Raw genomic sequence first — 20,046 nt, forward strand, 5'->3', positions numbered from 1 at the left:
AGGACTCGACCCGGGCGTTCAAATGAGCTGATCGCATCTAGGGAGTGAACCTGGGACGCTGGGATTCACTGCTGAACCCTTTGGAGGTGTCGTGGGCTTATCAGCGAAACATTCATGAAGGAGGGCGCCCACTTGACAACCCAAAGGATGCCATCGCTCATTTGAACACCACAGAGTCTCATCGGTGCCTTAAGTATGTATCTATCGAGGGATATCAACATCTAGTCCTACATAACAGATCATTAGACTATAGGACATTAGGCTATAGGACATTAGACTATAGGACATTAGGTTATAGGACATTAGACTATAGGACATTAGGTTATAGGACATTAGACTATAGGACATTAGACTATAGGACATTAGACTATAGGACATTAGACTATAGGACATTAGGTTATAGGACATTAGACTATAGGACATTAGGCAGAGGCTGGAAAGGGTCTTCAGGTGGTGGCAGGTGGTCTGGTCGGTGGTCTGGTCGCCTCCTGTCTATATCATTCGCTTCTTGCGGTTCATGTCTTGGCTGGTGCTTCCGCAAGTCCTTTTGACGCTCTGCCGAGGTCCTGCAGTCCAGTCCATGAACGAGTCATTATCATGCCCATGGTGGGCAGGTTTGCCACTCTGCTGGCTGCTGTGGCCCAGCTGAGGTCCTGCAGTCCAGTCCATGACGGAGTCAGGACCGTGTCCATGGCTGGAGGCAGGCAGGAAGGCTGGAGGGTGAAATACAAATACAATGTATTTAAATAAACTCTATTAATCAGTCAATGTTGATGATCTTCATGTGGCAAGTTATACAGTAGAGTAAAACAATGTGGCAGACACACTGGACTTAATGTGGAAGTGCTTACATCCAGTGTACAGTGCAGAGTCACTAGACACTACAATATAATATGCATTCATGAGTCTAAATAATACAAATTCCATTATATTTATATAGTTTTAGCACCTTAAGACATGTACTCACCAGCAGCAGAGACTGTGGGGACAGCTGGCTGGAACTGGAAGACTAGAAAGTGAAATACAAATAAAATGAATTTATATAAACTGATTCAATCAGTAAATGCTGATGAGCTTTATGTGGCAAGGCTACAGTACTGTATATATATATATATATATATATATATATATATATATATATATATATATATATAGTGGACCTTTAAGAAACTCACCAGCAGCACGGAGTATAGGTCTGTTCAGATGGCCATGGGCCTGGTTCTGTTGGAGGTGGAGATTCTGTCCCTGTCCCTGGGTCTGGGTCTGGTTCTGAGCTCCAATAAAATGATGAGTTAAGAAGCAGCGGAGGTCTTCCTTGGTGAAAGATCTCGCCACAACGTCGTAAATGTTTGGATCCAGAGGAAAAGGAGCACAAGGTGTGAAATGGCTCAGGTACTGTAGAATGTCCATCTCACTGGATTTCGTTGTCTGGTACTTGTAAATGGTAAATGGTAAATTGTAAATGGTAAATGCAACGTTGTCTTGTCTTGTTGACATTCAAGTTCTGTCATCGTCCTGGGAAACCAGAACTCTGGGTCAGAGATCTGGTCAGATTGCTGTTGTGACATCATCAGCAGCATGTCTCTGTAGGCTATGGAATCTGTAGCAGTCCTGTACTACATTACCCTACATGCTTTGCAATATCATATCTGGGTTGTTTGAGTGAAGTTTTATGAAGCAGTGTTCACTATGTGGCCACGTTGCAAATAATTAGTTTTCTGTTGCATTTCCTGTGTTCATGTGAAACCACAGGCTCAGTAACACAGACTTCCTGCAGGACTCTCCCCATCTTGCTATCTGCCACCTCCTGCAAACCCAGGAGTTGGAATGTGACTTTTTATATCCTTTCTAAGTCTGTGCTTACACACACATCACAGCCTTCCTGAGCGCGATTCACATTTACGAGATGTACAATCCTGTTTATTTAGAAATAAATGATTAGTTACAGGGAGCCCCATGGCTGTTCGTTGGGTTTAAATTATATTTATGATAGACATATTTAATGTTAAGTTATCTATAAGAACTATGATTGGTCCGCTTGGTAGCGTCACATTCCGACTCTCGTAAATGCGGAAGTCATGACAGAAATGTCATTTACTTTTTCTGTAATTACTTATTAATAAAGATTTGAAAATGTATGATAACCATCTTATTATCTAACTGTCATTTCAATGCATTATAGACATTTTCTTTACAACAAGCATATTATTATTACTTATATGTATATATACTTATTACTTATTATCATATACTATTATGCCGCTATGAGTACACCGACCAATGCGACGCGGTCCGCGGACCAACGTAGAACTATAAACTTGGAGAGCCCTCGCGTAGGCTACGGCGTAGCTGCGCGTAAATTCCACGCAGGAGTATAAATCAGGCTTGAGTGTGATGTGTGTGTGTGTGTGTGTGTGTGTGTGTGTGTGTGTGTGTGTGTGTGTGTGTGTGCGTGCGTGCGTGAGTGTGTGAGTGTGTGTGTGTGTGTGTGTGTGTGTGTGCATCCGTCCGTCCGTCCGTCTGTCTGTCTGTTCTTTCATGGGCATGTCTACTACATGTGCGTGCCTCTGAGCATGTGTGTTGTGTTGTGCTGAAGAGAAACGCCTGGAGCGCACAGGCACAGTATTTTAGGAAATTAGAAGGATGAGAAATGAAATCTAACAACAAAATCTATGAGTTTATGGAGAGGAGCAGGTCCTTGCTGGTGCATAGGCCTCCTTGGCCAGCCAGACATTTTTCACAGATGAGACATTAAGACGCTGGAGGCATCTTTGTTACTATACTCACCTTCCGCTCAGGCATGTGCTTTCACTGGAAAGACCTGAGGGAGTGGGAAAATGAAGCACACACACTTAAACACGCACACGCACACATACACACACGCACACATACGCACACACACAAAGGCACACAGGCACACAGGCATACCCACACAAACAAATACACACATCCACACATCCACATGCACAAACACACACACACACACACACACACACACACACACACACACAGAAACACACTATACGAGTCCCTACAGGCAGCTGGCCCCCTTCATTGAGTGACAGACAGGATGTTGGGGGTACTTTCATCACCCAAGCTTTGATTCCTACATGGCCGTCTGACTTTCTGTAGTTTTTTCTTCTTCTTTGGGTTCTGATGCTTTTGAAATGTTTCATTATGAAGCACGCCATTACTTAGTTACAGACATGAGGAAACATCGGTGATGTTGAAGATGTAAAGCCAAAGAACATCCTCCAGGTTCTGGCGGACCGGTGTGATATGAGTCATACTTATCCCTCTGAAAGTATGCATAGGAACATCTGTTTTCTGATGGTGGGGGCGGCTCTCGTCCTCTACCTGGCTACATCCCAACATTCCCTTACCCACTCAAAACTGCAGACGCCCCGACCAAACCTCGGCCATGTGCTCCTCTCTACACACAGCTTCCTCGGTTTCTCTATAATGCACAGCAGCAGTACATATTATTGGAGAGATGATCAAATAATAAGATTGAAACACTCTGCATGACTGAGTCAACAACACCAATCAATCAAATGAATCAGCACACACAGACGCAGCACTGACCAACAGGTCTTAGCAATTAGCTAATGCAGTTGGGCGGCCAGCAAAGGGCCTAGTGGTGGAAAAGGAGGACTTGACAATTATGCAGTGAATCCATGGTTTCCTGTTACAGTGCTTTTTTCCCTTCCCTCTGGCCCATCACTCAAACCTCTGACTCAAGAGAAGAAGTCTCAGCGGGCCCATGCAGCCCCCCTTCCACCTCCTATCGATCTCGCTCAGGTTCCGTCCCGCGGTCGGATGTATGGATCAAACGCTACGGCTAATGCTAATGTATGATTAAGAGGGCTGGAGATCCAGAGGCTAGCTTATGTTTATGGAAATGAAAACTCACTTAGCTCATTTACATCAAAAGAGTCCAGGATAAGACAGTAGCAGGGTGGATGCAAGCGTAAATGGTTTCACATCATTCTCATTATTTTCCAGTGCAGCTTGAGAAGGAATCAGTCTCCTTGTGCCTTTTTTTGGGGCCTGAGAGACCATAGATTATTTTTTTATTGTGGTAACCAAATCAGTCTGTAGCGGATGGGTTTGATTTGCCATTTGTCTATGGTGGCGTGGGAGACATGGGCGGTCCCGGCGGACTCATTTCCTAATTGACTCGGCTTGCTGTCTGCCAAAGAGCTTGCTGGAAATCAATGGTGTCCATAAAACAAAATGGCCGGTAAATCCAGGGCACTCTGCGCAAACAGCCGGGACTCTGACACACTGGGCCAGATGAATGGAGATATCTCAGCCTTCCAAGACCAATGAAACCAATGAAACTATCCCTCTCTATCAGTCACTGTTACTGTGCAGTTGATAGGAGGTGAATGCACAGAGTGTGTGACATTTTGCGCAACGTTTGGGGTTTCCTACTGACTATAATAGAAATAAGCAGCATAAGCATTTAGGAAGTTTATTGTATATATTATACATTGCGTACGACATTGCTAAGGGCCTGTGTGAACCAAGCATGCATCACTGCACTGCTCGCAGAGTATGTGACAATAAAGAAGTTTGAATATTGACTTTGTTAGAGTTTGTGAATAATAAGTAGTTTAAAGGTGCAGAATGTAGTTTTGCTTGGCCTCTCTCTGGCTGCACAAAACATTTGAAAATGTACATATGCTAGTGGCAATTGTGTGCAAGATCACTACCAATTTATCATGGCCATTTAGCACTATTTAGAATCTGAAATCTACATACTGGACCTTTAATGTGGAACAAATAATTATGCCAGTTGTAGACAAATAACATCAGATTTGTTGATATACATGTGTCATGTATGTACCGTAATATATGTTTATGTAGTTCCCTCCTCCCCCAGTAAAGTTATACTATAGATTCATTATTGGCCATCATTATCTTTTCAATTAGAATTCCAGTGATTATCCCAAACCTCACATGCTGAAGAGATAAGATAGGACAGATACAGTATAGCCCATACTATACCTTTATGGTTTTTTCTCAATGTCAGTTGATGATCTTCTTTCCCTGCAGTCTTATATACAGTATGTCATACTTGTATGTTTTGGTTTGAAGTATCATTCATAATACAATATGGTACAGCCTTGAACAGTCTTTAGGCTTATGTTGCAGATCCTGTCATTGCGAATGATGACTTGAAGACTGACATACAAGCTTTGGCATAGTCATTGCACTTTGCCCGAAATTCTTTGTGGGTGAATGTTCATAAAATGTCTCATTGTGAAGTACATTATTACTATTACATTGTGAAGTACATTATTAGAGTATCGCTAAAGCACTGGGGAGAGGAAAAGTATATATAACTCAAGTACATGGCAAAGTGAATGTGTGTATGAGTAACTGAATGAGTATGTGCATAAGTGCTGTATTTACTGTACTGTGTGTGTGTGTGTGTGTGTGTGTGTGTGTGTGTGTGTGTGTGTGTGTGTGTGTGTGTGTGTGTGTGTGTGTGTGTGTGTGTGTGGGTGGGTGTGTAAGCCTGAAGTGCATACTCAGCAACCAGGCTGCCCTCACCACAATGCACCCAGATGGCGTCTGTTTGCGTGTTTGTTGACAGTGTTGACAGACTACAGGAAACATTGCACCTCTGCTCAAACAGCAGATAAGAGTGTCTCCCTCTTTCTCTCTTTTTCCCTCCCTCTGGAATGCAGCATTTGGAACTCCCCAATGCACCCGCCACCCATCCCTTCCCACCTGAGAAGATATAGAAAAAGTAGGAGAGAGGAGAAGCTTGAAAGACATTTAAGCATTCCAGCTAAATGCAGGGATAAAACCAGGTGTAAGAATCATTCTCCTGTTTAGACTTGACACCACAAAGCAGGACAACATCTGGCCACCGCCAGCCAGCCCAGCTAAATGCCCCTCTACTGTTTGTGCGGGTCGGGTGTGAGGAGGTTGCCATTGGCAAACGCTAGCATGGCTTCTCAGTGACCTGGTGCTAAAATTGACCTCAGTATATGACACAATTAGTTTCCAACCCTATGAAACAACTTGACATAGTGGAGCCCATGCAGGCCTTTACAATGTATACAATATGCTACCTTGCTGGCATTTTAACATATTGTATTTTATCCTATAGTATGTTAGGGATTAGTGAATGTGATCACATATTCACAATGTTTTATTAGGCCTACATAGAAGCATCATTATCAATCTATTAACAAATCATGAAGGGTAGAATTAGGCCATATTTGGCAGAGCACCTCACCAAGTGACCTGTTATAAGATCTTCAAGCCTGACATGTTCTGATAAATTATTTGTGGTGAAGCATCTATGAAGGCCTTATACATAATGAGACGTACACATGCACATGCACAGGCACACACACACACACACACACACACACACACACACACACACACACACACACACACACACACACACACACACACACACTTCCCCTCCTATGCAAAGCATAAGTTTGTTGTATTTCTCTTCCATCTCATATTGAAGTCACAAAGAGTCATCATACCCCAATTTAGATCTAACTGTAGATTACTAATGATAATCCGGAGGCATCCATTTTGTTTCCCTGATGAGGACAGTTGCACAGAGAAACAGTGGAAAGAGGCCATGTCTCTTGGGCTTGTTAGGCAGACTGGGATACTGGACACCATCTCTGTGGTGGCAGGCAGATAGATGCCAAGCAGGCTACGGTTGCTATTATGTTCCCAAGCTGATACCTGATAAAGGGGATAAAGCTTGTCCTCTGGAAAAACAAGAGCTACAGCAGGCTCTTTTGATAACGCTGGAATGTCTATTGCTGTGTTTGTGTGTGTGTGTGTGTGTGTGTGTATGTGTTTGTGGGTGTTAGGTGATGTTGATGATGTGTGTCTGTACAGGAATGGGGGATTGTGGCTGTCTAAGTATTTGCATGTATCTCTTTGTGTGAGGTAGTGTGTGTGTGTGTGTGTGTGTGTGTGTGTGTGTGTGTGTGTGTGTGTGTGTGTGTGTGTGTGTAATATATGTAATAGTCCTACCTTGGTGGAAGGAAACTTGGAGAACAACAAAACTGAATGTAAAGACGTTAAATAATCATGTGTTGTGCATTATTTATGTCTCTGTCCACTGAGGGATATCACTTACGTGTTCCTGTGTACAGCACAAACAGCTGGACCTCTTGAATCTCATGTACTGTAAGCTTTCTAATGAATAACCAGGTGGTAATATTAGAATACATTTACATTTACATTTACATTTTTGGCATTTAGCAGACGCCTTATTCCAAAGTGACTTACAATCAATACCAAGAAGCGACTTACAATCAATACCAAGATAATGAAAGACATCTGGATCCAATTGCATTACCATTTTGGCAGATAGATATTACATCTTAAGTCGGTCTTTCCATTCCATTTTTCTCAATAATCTCAAGCTGCACAAACTTGTATACCATGTCAGTAGAGGGTTAATACAATTATATAAATGAAAGACATACAGTTTCCTGACATAAACACTGTCAGTGTCAATGTTATGTGCAATCTGCAGTTATGGTAAGAGTTATTGAAGAAGCAATTAAAAGAACACAAACAGACCACTGCATGGCTATATGAGCCAACAGATAATTCACTCTGTTTTCACCTTTTGCTAGTGCTGAGCACAGTCTACAATGAAACTCACTCATAACTGCTGACATGGGAGTCTATAGAAGCCATACCAGAATGATGCACTGTCTGCAATGTTCTCAACAAAACTAGTATAAAGTCCGTTTATTAACCCCCATGGTGGAAGTGCTTCTCAGCTCTTTTTAACTGTAATTACATCTGCTTTGCAGATTACAGTTTGAGTGACAAAAATCCTACGAAAATGTCTTACTTCAGTCGACTGCTTGTTAAAGCTTGTTTACTTTCTGACGCCTTTGTGAAGAAATATTTGTGGGATGAGGAGGGCTGTCAAAAGACAATTGGTGGTGGAGAGAACATGATACTTCATGTGCTTTGAAAAGTTATTTTAAAAGGATATTCCTCTGTGAAGACAATGCTGACAGTTTAAAACATAATGACCATAATCAATTGTGTCTTTTTGGTGCTCTTCCAGTTCTTTCCATTATTTACTGTGCTATCTTTGTTGTAAAGAGTACTACAGTTAATGTAAATTATCAGTAATTGTGCAAACCCAGATACAGTAGCACTGAGACTGGGCAAATACAACATTTAACTAGAAAAGTTCATGGCATAGCCTACTCTGTACACTCTCGTTTCTATTAGATATATGTGCATCTCACAGTTCCCCCAACACTTCTTAATTGATACTTAATAGGTGGTAGATTAAGGGTCGGCCTATACTGTAACTGGATTTTGGCCTTTTGCATGCCAGCTGAAATCGAATATTAGTAAGTGAGGAGTCAGCAACCAAATTACAACTGATCAACTTTTAATATGCACATGTTTGGCACATTGAAATCCAGAGATCCGATGTCGCCTCAATTAAGCAAAAGACCTGCTCGACTCTAAATAAAGTTCAAAATAAAGTTTGATTGAACTGTTTGATTAAAGCATCTTTCGGTGTTTTAGCTCATAGCCCAGGGTTGATCCAATAAGTAAACACATGCGATCATGTAGCCTAACATAAAACATTTATATTTACTACAAATATCCTGTCCAACTGCGCATAGCAAAGCCTGTCATTTTCCGGGAATAAATTGACGGGTAGTTAAAATTACAGCTTTAGAAGGGTGGAAATGTAGGCTACGCAGTGTCTGTTCTTAACTCTGAGCTATAACAAAATGCACATATGGTAACATTTAGGCTACAAATCTTGAACATGGGAAATCTTTGATAATAGCCATGATTAGCCTAGATATTTTTAAGCATAGAAATTGAACACACTACACTTTGTTTATTTTATAGCTGAGGCTTACTGATTTTTCTATCCAGAAATACCAATTCACTTTGCCTCAAGGGCATAATTTTCACTGTTGATTTACGCTTGTTCGTTTGGCACGATTTCTCCGAAGGGTGGCGTTTTACACCACTCGGTGGTCCACATCGTCCCGAAACCACAGGTCCCTTCGTCGTATCAGCAATTCAGATTCCATGCAAATCAGGAGCGTCATTCTGAAAGAACCGAGTGAGGGGGGGGGGGGGGAGCGGAGTGTATCGCATTCCTTGAGAGAGAATCCGACCCTTTTCTTCTCTCAGCCGGCTTGCAGCGAGGCAGCGACGCTCGCGCAGCAAATGCATGAAATTTGGCTGAAATTGAGGGAGCTTCGTGGTCTCTAGAAAAGTTGGTAGAGGTTTCAAGCTATAATAAAAAAAACGGGTATTGTTGCAACAGTCAGTAGCTTAATTAGCGTCGTAAATACATTTTATTTGGTTAGTAACTTTTTCTTAGGGTATCCGTTTCGTGACCATGATGGGTCCACAACGGAGACCAACTCACTTGTTCGAGTGGGCAATGATTCTAGTCGCGGTATTCAGTCATCGATGTCATGGAAGTTGCCCAGAGAAAGGTTTGGAGAAAAGGGAAGAAGAGGCTAACGTCGTTTTGACCGGTACCGTTGAGGAAATCATGAACATGGACCCAGTGCACAATACATACTCTTGCAAGGTAAGCCTGTTTTTAGAAATGAGTTGGTGGATTTCTGTTGAATGCTGCAGGATTATGACCGTCAAAGTAGGCATGACAGTCTATCCGGAAACGTTACAAAGTTGCCCATGTAGCACCTGTGGCAATGGAAATACAAGTGTTCTTTAGAGAGACTGCCCATCCAATGTGGCCACCTGCCCGACAACAAGTCTCAACTGTCGGCCCTGCTTCATAACACTAACTGATGTTTGTAAATAGAAGTCGTTTATATGTGTGTGGGTAGGTACAATAGTGGGTAGCCTACTGTGTTATTATAGTATAGGTAGCCCTACACATAATAATTATTGTTTAAGATAGGATACATGTAACATGAAAGTGACACCTGTCAAATCAGTAGGTTAGTCACTTTTTTGGTTGTATGTAACTGTATTCCACTGTTGGGGGTGGTAATTTGATTTAGGCTATATCTAGCCCTACTCATATCACAGAGCTAGGCTATAATAAAGGCAATAGTTGACCAAAATGTAACTGGACTACTGTAAGTAGGTTAGGGCTAACTAGTTTAACTATTACCACTGTTGCCACTGATAACACCATCGAACATCAAATACATCTAGGAGTATTTTCGTTTTTAAACATCCACTCGCCAATTACACAAATAAGCTACTGCGCCTTTTCAACCATGTAATTATTCCCCCCAAATATTGTACTTTGACGGCTGTTGGTAAGCAACATGGTTACTACAGTGTTATAATGGTTGTAATGACTAAAAGTAATTAGCCCCGGAGTAAACCTATAGCCTACTAATGTTCCATAATTTGTAGAGATATATAGTGGCTTATACATGTGAAGTTCATGACTGTAGCCCATCCTCCTTTGCTCCTCCGCAATCTGTCCAGAGTTGTCATGTTATTTGAGATACTCCTTGGTCATTCATTGTAAAAACCCTTGGATGATCACTTAAACAAACCGTAAGGCAATGGCAACTTGTTCTCATTGAGCTCATAATTCAGCTGATTATGTGTCTCATGGTTTGGGATGCATTGGGAGGAATTTTGAGATGTACTATTTAAGTAACCGCATGTGACAGGGAGACCCATTCTAAGAGGATGCAGCCTATGTTGCAATTAAGTTTAATGTGTATCAGATACAGTCCATGAAAGTATGCAGTAGACAATCCTTGCACACGTACACTCATGGAAACAATTTCCCCCTAAAAGTTGGTTTATAACTGCGGTGGTTGGGTTAACAGGTCCCTGAATGCAGATGAGCATGACTGTAGAACAATCTGAAACGTATGTGTTATATAAGTGTGAGAACATGCAAACGTTGTTTTAGGTATTTTGAATTAAAGTTACTGATGTCGCAATAAATAGCTAAAACCTTGCTGTCTTTCCTCTGTGGCCTTGGTAAAGGTAAGGGTATGGCGGTACTTGAAAGGCAAAACAATGGTCAATGGCGAGATTCTTCTCGACGGCGGCAACAAGGTGATGATCGGCGGCTTCGGGGACCCTGTGATCTGCGACAACCAGGTTGCCACCGGTGACACGCGCATATTCTTTGTCAACCTGTCCCCGGAGTACATGTGGCCAGCACACAAGAACGAGCTGATGCTCAACTCCAGCCTGATGAGGATTACCCTACGCAACCTGGAGGAGGTAGAGCACTGTGTGGATGGTAAGCAGCAGTCTAAACATGACCATATTGAATAGCCACTGGCATGAATGTATTGTTTCTAAAGCAGCGCACAGTATTCAACATCTGTGAAAATAACAGTGTAAATGTCTTTAAGAGTTTGCCGAGCCGATGTGGCTTCCCTGCCTGACAAAAGGTCACAATTCCCTGTCCCACTTCACAATAAATCCCAAAAAAACAAACAGATGTTTTTACATAGAAGTTGTGTAGCTACAGTGTTATAAAAGTATATGTTCCCATAGTTCCATAGCTCTAATACCTGTTTGCAATTTGTGTTGTGTTTGGTTTTATTTATCTATTATTTAACAAACCAGGGGGTTGTATGGGACAGGATGTAAGGCATCACACCATTGCTGCCATGCATCACTTTTAGAGGCAAGGATTTCAAATATCAGCAGTTTCTGAAATTACAGTGGCCCAGCACTCAGAGCAATTGAGACACCTGAGTCATTTTAGGAGCTTTGTTGCCATGGTGTAGCTAGAGCCTTTCTCAGGTCATTCAGCTCTTTCTAAGAGGTGGGTGTGTTGTCTTTGATGAACACCTTCAGGGACAGTGACTAGTACTAACCTTACTAAGGTTTGACCCCTGACCTTTGGCCTAGTCAGTGGGACTTTTTATGAAGTCAAAGGGGAGCTCCTAAAGTATTTACGCATAACCTGGAGCTTTGAGGCATTTACTGTGTTTCCCACACAGTTTTACTCACATGATCGTCACACTAGTGGCAAAGTCTGAGTCTTTAGTGGCACTGTAAAGAGTCAGCCTTGTGGAGTTCTAATTTTATCTAAACTACACAGAGACAGACGGGAGCAGTAGGAAGCGGACGCAGAGAATGAATGAATAGATCAGACTTGTCCGCGCTTGACAACATGCAGTCTTAAAAATAGTTTTCAAGGAGCTTCCTGAGTTTGGGGGGAAAATGAGACAACTAATCCATTCTAGCCAGCTGCAGTCGTAGATACCAACAACTATTGTGTGCAAAAAGAGTTCATTTAAGACTACAGTATTTCCCGTTTATTTACTTTTATTTAATGAACCATTTGTCAGAAGAACCATACCTGTGACTAATAAGTCCTAATCTCTGTCATGACTGTGCCCGTCTCTGCCCTCTGTGCCAGCAAGCCAGGCTTGTTGATGTTCAGTTTTTGCTGGTGCTTGACAATGCTGGCAGCTGTTCAAAGTTTGAGTCTACCACTTATGCAGGGCCTTGAATACCAGGGAAAATGCATTCAGAGCATGAATCTCGCCGTAGAACACACTCTGGGCCAATTGGAGCTGGCCAGGATACTATGTGCACGCCTCCAATCGGGATGGCAGGTGACTCCAATAGCTGGAGCTTATTTGCAGTGTTAAGAAGAATTTGGCACTGACATAAAAATGTCTCTGTTTGTCTGTCCAGGCACAAACCCCCCCCCCCCCCCCCCCGCGCTTTTCTTCTTTTTAAATTCTCTTTTCTTGAAGTATAGAGGGAAGTTTCTTGGCTCTGGCAACTACTGTCTAGATTATGTCCTTGTGTTTGAAGAGGTTCTTTGCATGCCCAAATTAGCAGAGCCCCATAATTCACATAACTGGGTAAAAGTGTTATGCTGCTTAAAATAAAGGCTGTGTGAAGATTTTCAGACATTTTCCTGACTGAATGCACTTGGTCATTGTTTTGTGTTAGTGAGAGAAGATGTATTCATTTTCTGCATCTCACCCCCCTTTATGTGAATCAGTCATGCAGAGTATGTAATACTAATGTTTCATGCATTCATTTCAGTTATATTCGTGGCAATATTTCTTCACCATGAGGTTTTATAGGCCATTGCTTAAGAGATACAAAAGAAAATAAATCTCATGAGACTTCCTGGTGAAAAAAGGTCATAAAAAAAATCAGTGTTTGTATTTTTGTGGGTCAAATTGACCCAGACGATTAGTTGGCATTCCACTCCCTGATGAGGAATGGGCTCTGAGGCTCGCCCCAGTGCAGAGTTTTAATTAAGAATGTCAAGTTGGATCCCATCCTCTCTGTGCAACCAACAGCCACCCGCCAGGAGACTGTGTATGTTAACACAGTCCGACAAGACTCTACCTGCCACCGCACTCACTGTACCCTCCTCTCCTTTCTCTCCATTCTTGACATTTCCAATCGCTAACAGAGGCACGGGAATGCTTGGCAGACCGAGGTGGGGAGGTACATTGTCAGAAGCTGGTGAAGAAAGTCTTTGTGTAACATGCTCGTGTAACGATTGAGTTTTGAGAATGAGACCGAGACTGAGGAGGGGAAAAAAGATGAATGAGGGAAGAAATTCTGTGAGAAAGAGACAGAGATAGTGAAGAAATTATTTGTACAGGTGTAGACTCGGAATGCAGGGGATGTTTTGTTTGGCATCTCAGGCTCGGGAGTGCGACTAGAGCACTGTGATGAGATCGATGCCCCAAGGCTGCATGTTTTGCCCTCGCGTTACTGGCAGTACGGCCACTCCAAACCTTGCACGGGAACACTTGGGTAATGCTTTAATCTGGCTAAGAGCGCCTAACCCAAAGGAGTGTTTACAAGGCCTCAGTAAACACCCGTTGTCAGCACACTCTTAATACACCATGTCATATTTGCCACCATGAGAAAGGAGGAGCTGACCCCTTTCCTCTGTTGCTTTATGCGCTATCTCTGTTTACTGGGCCCTCAAAGACATTCAGAGACTGAATTAAGAAATAAAAAGGCGAAACACAACTCTCTGACTGAGACGCACGTCCCCCCACATTGTTAAGTTACACCTTGCAGAAGACGATAAGCGAAGACCCGCAGCACTGAATCTTCTGTTCTTTGTTTGCTCCTCAAGCTACTATTCAGTGAAATGTTACCAAATTCAATTGTGCCACGCACTGAATTGTCAGATAATGTGTCAAAATCAAGCAAAGCCATTTGCAATGCTTTAGAACACAAAGAAGCTACGGTTTTCGAAAATTGTATGGAGGCGATTCAAAGCTTAACTGAATGCCTAGGGCCTCATTTTCCAGAAAATAAATGAGAAAATAAAAATCTTCTCTGTTTGTTGTTGTTTCTCCTTTTTCTCCCGCTTCTGTGTTAATGATAAAGTAGGATCAAGACAGAGAGAGAGAGAGATGGGACTAGTATGAGGGAGTTGGAAGGAGTGTGAGGGGAGGGAGAGGAAGCCCATTTGATGGAGAGGTGTTGAGCGACCTGAGAGATGCTATCTGTCCCCGGTCTGTTTATCAGCTGCTTTTGTTTCAACTGCACTTGATGCCAATACAGTCATTCCTTCAAGGCTCTGTCAGAGGACAGCAACAAAGGGTTGTTTCTTCCCTCTGTCTTCATTTGGTCCCCTCTCCTCTCCTCTTTCTGCTCCCCCTCTAGAGGAAAAAAGTCAAGCCAGTCAATAGTGAGTGTAGAGTGTATAGTAGTGTAATAGTTAGAATAATTATATTCACAGTAAGGCAAGTGCGCTAACAGTCTATACCACTTGGGGCTGTGTAGCTATTGTACTTGCTGCCTATGGCCCGAGTAGAGTACAGCTAGGGTTGTCTATCTAGTAGAGTCTAGTAGAGTAAAGGCTGTTCACTGTCTGTGTATAGTATGGTGTACTGGCTGTCTTGTTCTCTGTGTATAGTACTGCAAGGGCTGTCAGTGAGCGATATTGGTTTAGATAGCTAAGCAGAGAGTGCGATGGGGGTCCTGATTTGTCGGCAGGTGGTCTGGCTTATTGACGAGCGTGTAGACAGTCCTGTGGAATGCTCCTCGGGGTGGGTGGGATGTGGGATGACTGTTTGAGATCCCACCCCCTTGGGCTCTTTCACCCCCCTCATCGTTCTTCCAGTGAGCAGGCCTAGGCCTCCAGAAAGCGTTCCGGATTTCTTCCCACTGTTTGTGCAAGGAGGTGGCTTGGAATGCCTTGGAAATCCCACCCTGCACAAGCCCCTACCTGGCTCCCTTCTCCTTCACTCCATCCTCAGATCTGGGGAGGTAATGATGAACTGATAAGGACAAAATGGAGAAAACTAAGACCTCTTTTCTGCTCATTAATCTTAAGCTCACCTTTACTAAGTTAATTTATGCATTTGGAGGCAGGTGAATCCAGATGTGAAAGACAATGCCAGTCTTGTACTTTTAAAAGTGAATGATTGGTTTGCTTTGAGATAGTCAGGGTTAGGGTTGTCTGTCTCAGATGATGAGCATGTTGGAATGCTTGCTCTAGTTTTCTTTCTTTCCTAGCGACAAAATGTAATAGAACTGAATATCAGATTGGGTCTGATATACTATCACAGTGGATTTATCTCCTTATATTGGAGGTATGTATGCCCCACTAATTAGAATAATGCAATTACGCAATACAATTTTAGCAGTGTTCTACATGTCTTCTGTATACTGAAAGGCCATGTAGATATGATCTACCCTATGTTCAAGAGAGGGGAATGGTGAGTAAGAATATTCACCCAGCCACTCCCAGATGACTGAGAGGGCAGTGGGGTCTTGTGTTACGTCTACTTGTGCACAAGCAGCCCTTTGTCTTCAGAGAGTCATGGGAAGCTATGGATCCGATCAGGGTGAATTGAAGTGAGTTTGGACACTTCTCAGGATACTTTGGTGGATTACGTGTGTGTGTGTGTGTGTGTGTGTGTGTGTGTGTGTGTGTGTGTGTGTGTGTGTGAGTAATGAGTAAGTATAGATGTGTACCCATGTGTATAGTCATTATTGCAGTGAATAGTGGATATATATAGATTCAGAAGTTGGCAGAGATAGACTGACAGGCAAAGAGAAGATAATGAGGCTTTGGAGTGGAGGGTAACAAAGGCTGACAAAGCCAGAGAGATACCTGTTTGCCAGCTACACCCAACTCTCCAGAGTTATTCTACTTTTTAGATTTTAATTAAAAATGTGGGAGTAAAGAGCCTGCCTAGAATAGCGATGAAGGACTCCAAATGAAAAAGCCATGAAAGACAGGAGGAAAGGAGAGAGAGAGAGAGAGAGAAGGGGCGGGGGGACCACTTACCCATATCTGTTCACCTTGCTCTGACTCTACCCTCCCACGAGTCAGCCTTCAGTTAGGATACTGATAAGAATCACAGATGGAATTGATGGCCCATAGAGATACATGCACAAACGTGCCTGTTATTCTGTGGACATGCTCACAAACAGTACAGTACACACTGTTAAATCTCAAGAAATACTTTTTGTGAGACTCATGCATGCACTAGCAAACTTTACCTCTGAGCCGAACATTTTAAGGGCACAATTATGAAACATTCTATAGGTATGGATGCCTCTCATGCAATGGCTTGTGGAGTGGTCTGGTCTTGAACATACATAGCCTTAGGCTGGACAGCGAGAGAGAAGACGTAATAATTTCAAGGGGTTATGCATAGCCAAATTCCTCATACTTAAGGAGTTGTTTTTAACCTTGTGTAAGACTGAGGTCAAAACATGAATACTTCCCAAAGTGACACCCTAACTATCTCACTGGACATGCTTACTTGAAAGTAAAAAAAACTAATTATTATTAAAACTCATTATTAGCCACCCCTTTGCTGCATTATTTCCCCAGCTACCTATGCACTTTTAATCTCTCAAATCTTTTTCTAACACAATCAGTATCAGTGCAGCACAAGCAGTAAGGGGACATCATCCCTGTAAGCACTGTAACACTTCCCCTAGCCACCTATTAAGTGACATTTGAAACAATACATAATTAAATATACCAGCCACCTGAACATGAGAGAAAGGTGCACGGGGCCTCAAAGATGTAGTTAAGCTTTGTTGTTTTCCAGAGGAAACTCAGGCTGACCCAGCCGTCTCCCGAGTCTTAGTTGAACAGTGAACCGGAAAACCCCCTGGATCCCAGACACAAAGAACACGGGAGCGGGATTCTGTGGTTGGATACGGGCCTACTTGGGATCTAGATCCGCAACAACATTCCGACTCTGACCCACTGTTTCAAAGGCTGGACAGCTGTTGCGGAGAACATAGCTGACTATAAATGTACCAAAAGGATCAGGGGTAAAGTAAGAGGTTTTGGTTGGCCCACCAGGGGATTGAACCTCTAATGTAATTTAAGTGTGGGTCAGCTCAGCTGTCAAGCTAGGTTTTTTCAAATCTTGGGAAAATCCTAAAATGCTAACTTGTCCAGTTCATTTCAGTTAAATCTTTGTGTTTTTTTCAATTTAAATAAAAAAAATCTTCATTCAAATCTTCGCTAACCTAGTTTTTAAAGATTATACCACCAGTGATGCTCAAAATAAAAAGATACTAGGGAAAAGTGGGGAATACTAAATTGATAGATTTTTTGTCAGATAGCATACCAAGTGTAGGCAACAAAACAGAGCCAAAAAAGAGCAATAATGCATGCTCATTTAGTCACACACAACGCGTCTCACCCCTCCAGTACTAGCATGGGTTGAAAACAGGAAGAATCCAATTACGAGGGCAAATCCCTTCCACCCTCCCTCGATGTGGAAGTGCGCTGACCCGACATTGGTAAATATTTAAATCCACCATGCTGTGCTTCTTTCCTGTTCACTGGTGCAGGGGCATCTTGTGTACTGGTGGTGCTGTAGATAACCCTGAGTCACTGGTTCTGTTTTACTTCTAGTGGTGAAGGTGAGAACTTGGTTAGGGAATACTGATTTGAGATGCCAGATGTTTTCCTTGCATTCGTACCTACCAGCATCTCTCCATTGAAGCTGAACTCAGTTGAAGGCCTCTACAGTTTCTATCTGCCCTCTCTTTGCTGTTTAGAATGCATTTAGGCACTACACTGAAGTGACTCAAGTGTGTTTAACCATCCTATTTAGTTAATTGTAGGTTTATATGGATTTAGGTGAGTTCTGTACTTTAGCTCAGTTTAAAAGCCTGTGTCTGCTGCAACTGGTTGGCTCTTTTGGTAAACCCTCGCCCGGATCTCTCAGTTCTCCATGTTCACTCACACTGACATGGAGTGGGGTGAATCGGTCTATCTCTCTGTCTGTCCCTCTACATGCCTGCCTGCTTGCCTGTCTGTCTGTCTATCTGTCTGTCTGTCTACTTGTCTGTCTGTCTTTCTGTCTACTTGTCTGTCTGCCTGCTGTCTATTTGTTGGATTGTCTTTCTCTACAAATCTGTTTGTAAATTATGTCTGTCTGTTGGTTGCTCTGCCTGCTTATCTGTCTCTGGTTCTGTCCCATATCAGCTTGTCACCCTTCGTGACTCTTATGTCTGCCAGTTTGTCATACGCCTGACTATTCATCTGTCAGTCTTTCCGCCTCGCTGCCTGTATGGCTCTTTTTCGCTCTCTTTTCCTTTCCCCCTGTCCCCATATCTATTCTCAGTCTGTGAGTCTGTCCTGTCTGTTCCTGTAGCTCTAGTGGTATAAGGTGATGGTTTCTCCCCCTCTCTCTTTTCCCACACTCCCTCCTCCATGTCTCGAAGCACATCTGAGCCTGGACCACCTGTAATTAGGCTGGAATCTGGGCTGTAAAGCTGCCAGAGCCTAATAACCAGGTGCAGCCTCCTCCAGCCTCCTCCAGACCTGAGCCAGGCAACAACATGGGACTGACCTACTTCCATATCTCTCTACTCCTGATATTCTATCACAAGGTGGAGGAGGATTATTACTATTTTCACCGTCACCACTTATGATATGGCTCAAATGTGTCAGGTGTGTTCCGTCACATCATTTGTGCAGACATAGGAAAGCTGTCAATGTCTAGTATTGATTATAGGTGTTTGCCTTTGAGTCTGCTATTGGTATCTGTTAACATGAGGACCAAAGCGGTGTCAATGAAAGTCAAGGAAGTCTTTGTTAGGCTGAACAATTAGGAAATAAAACCGTCTGAAATATAGCCTAAACCTTGTCAAAATCAACATCATCATCAGTTAGGAACATCATTAAAAGCACCGGTGACCTCAACAATCTCAAATGGGTTGGTAATTCAAGGTAGACTTCTATAGTGGATGACTGAAAAATGCTTACCATAATTAAGAAAAAACAAACAAACAACTGTCTCACAGATCAGGAACACTCTCCACGGGGTGACATTTCCCTAAAAAGAACCTTAAAAAAATGCAGAGGTCTGGACAAAGGTATTGTGGACAGATAAGATGAATATTATGTACCAGAGTGATTGCAACATTTGAGAAAAAAAAAAAAGGATCTGCCCAAGATGTACAGCATCTAACCTCATCTGTGAAACATGGTGGAGGGGGGGTTACTGGTAGGGACAGTAAGCAGCAGAATCGTATATGCTCAAGTACAAGCAGATGCCTCCAATTCATTGGAATTTTTACATTTGATAAATCTGTCCCATCACTTTTGGGTACGCTGAAACAGGGAGGGTATGCATTAAATGTGTTGTAATTTCAGATTGGTGAAACCAATATGTACACAAGTACCATCAAATAAAAGCTGGCTATCTATACTTTAACCTCATAATAACGCATGTGTGTGTGTTGGTTGAACATGCATATATATGTGTGTGCAGTACCACGGTACAGTGTGATATCTTTGTGTGGGGGAGACATGCCCACAAGTCCTTGAGATGACAATCAGCTGTGGCTGCTTTCTCAGGGGCCTCAGAAATGTGCCTCTCTCTCCTTCTTTCTCTCTCTCCATTTCTCTCTCTATCTCCCTCTCTCTCGCTCACTCTCCCTCTCTCTCTCTCTCTCTCTCTCTCTCTCTCTCTCACTCTCTCTTACTTTTTCTCTCTCTCTCTCTCTCTCTCTCTCTCTCTCTCTCTCTCTCTCTGACTATCCTGAGAGTCTGCCCGCCTGCCTGACCCCTGAGCCAAGAGATTTGCCTGGCTCGAA

The 20,046-nt window shown here is 42.8% G+C and overlaps 1 protein-coding gene across 1 annotated transcript in view; it reads left to right on the forward strand.

Annotated features, from left to right (window-relative positions):
* Window positions 1-9,445: 9,445 nt before the first annotated feature.
* Window positions 9,446-20,046, forward strand: part of agrn (agrin) — a gene marked incomplete at both ends in the record, with an annotated part of 198,329 nt that continues 187,728 nt past the window's right edge. Inside the window, 2 exons of the mRNA XM_080534511.1 lie at window positions 9,446-9,598; window positions 10,993-11,254. Of these exons, the coding sequence (XP_080390637.1) occupies window positions 9,446-9,598; window positions 10,993-11,254 (415 nt within the window). The remainder of the gene's footprint in view (window positions 9,599-10,992; window positions 11,255-20,046) is intronic.

This window comes from Nansenia antarctica (assembly GCF_963989245.1).
Source record: "Nansenia antarctica genome assembly, chromosome: 6".
Taxonomy (NCBI): domain Eukaryota; kingdom Metazoa; phylum Chordata; class Actinopteri; order Argentiniformes; family Microstomatidae; genus Nansenia; species Nansenia antarctica.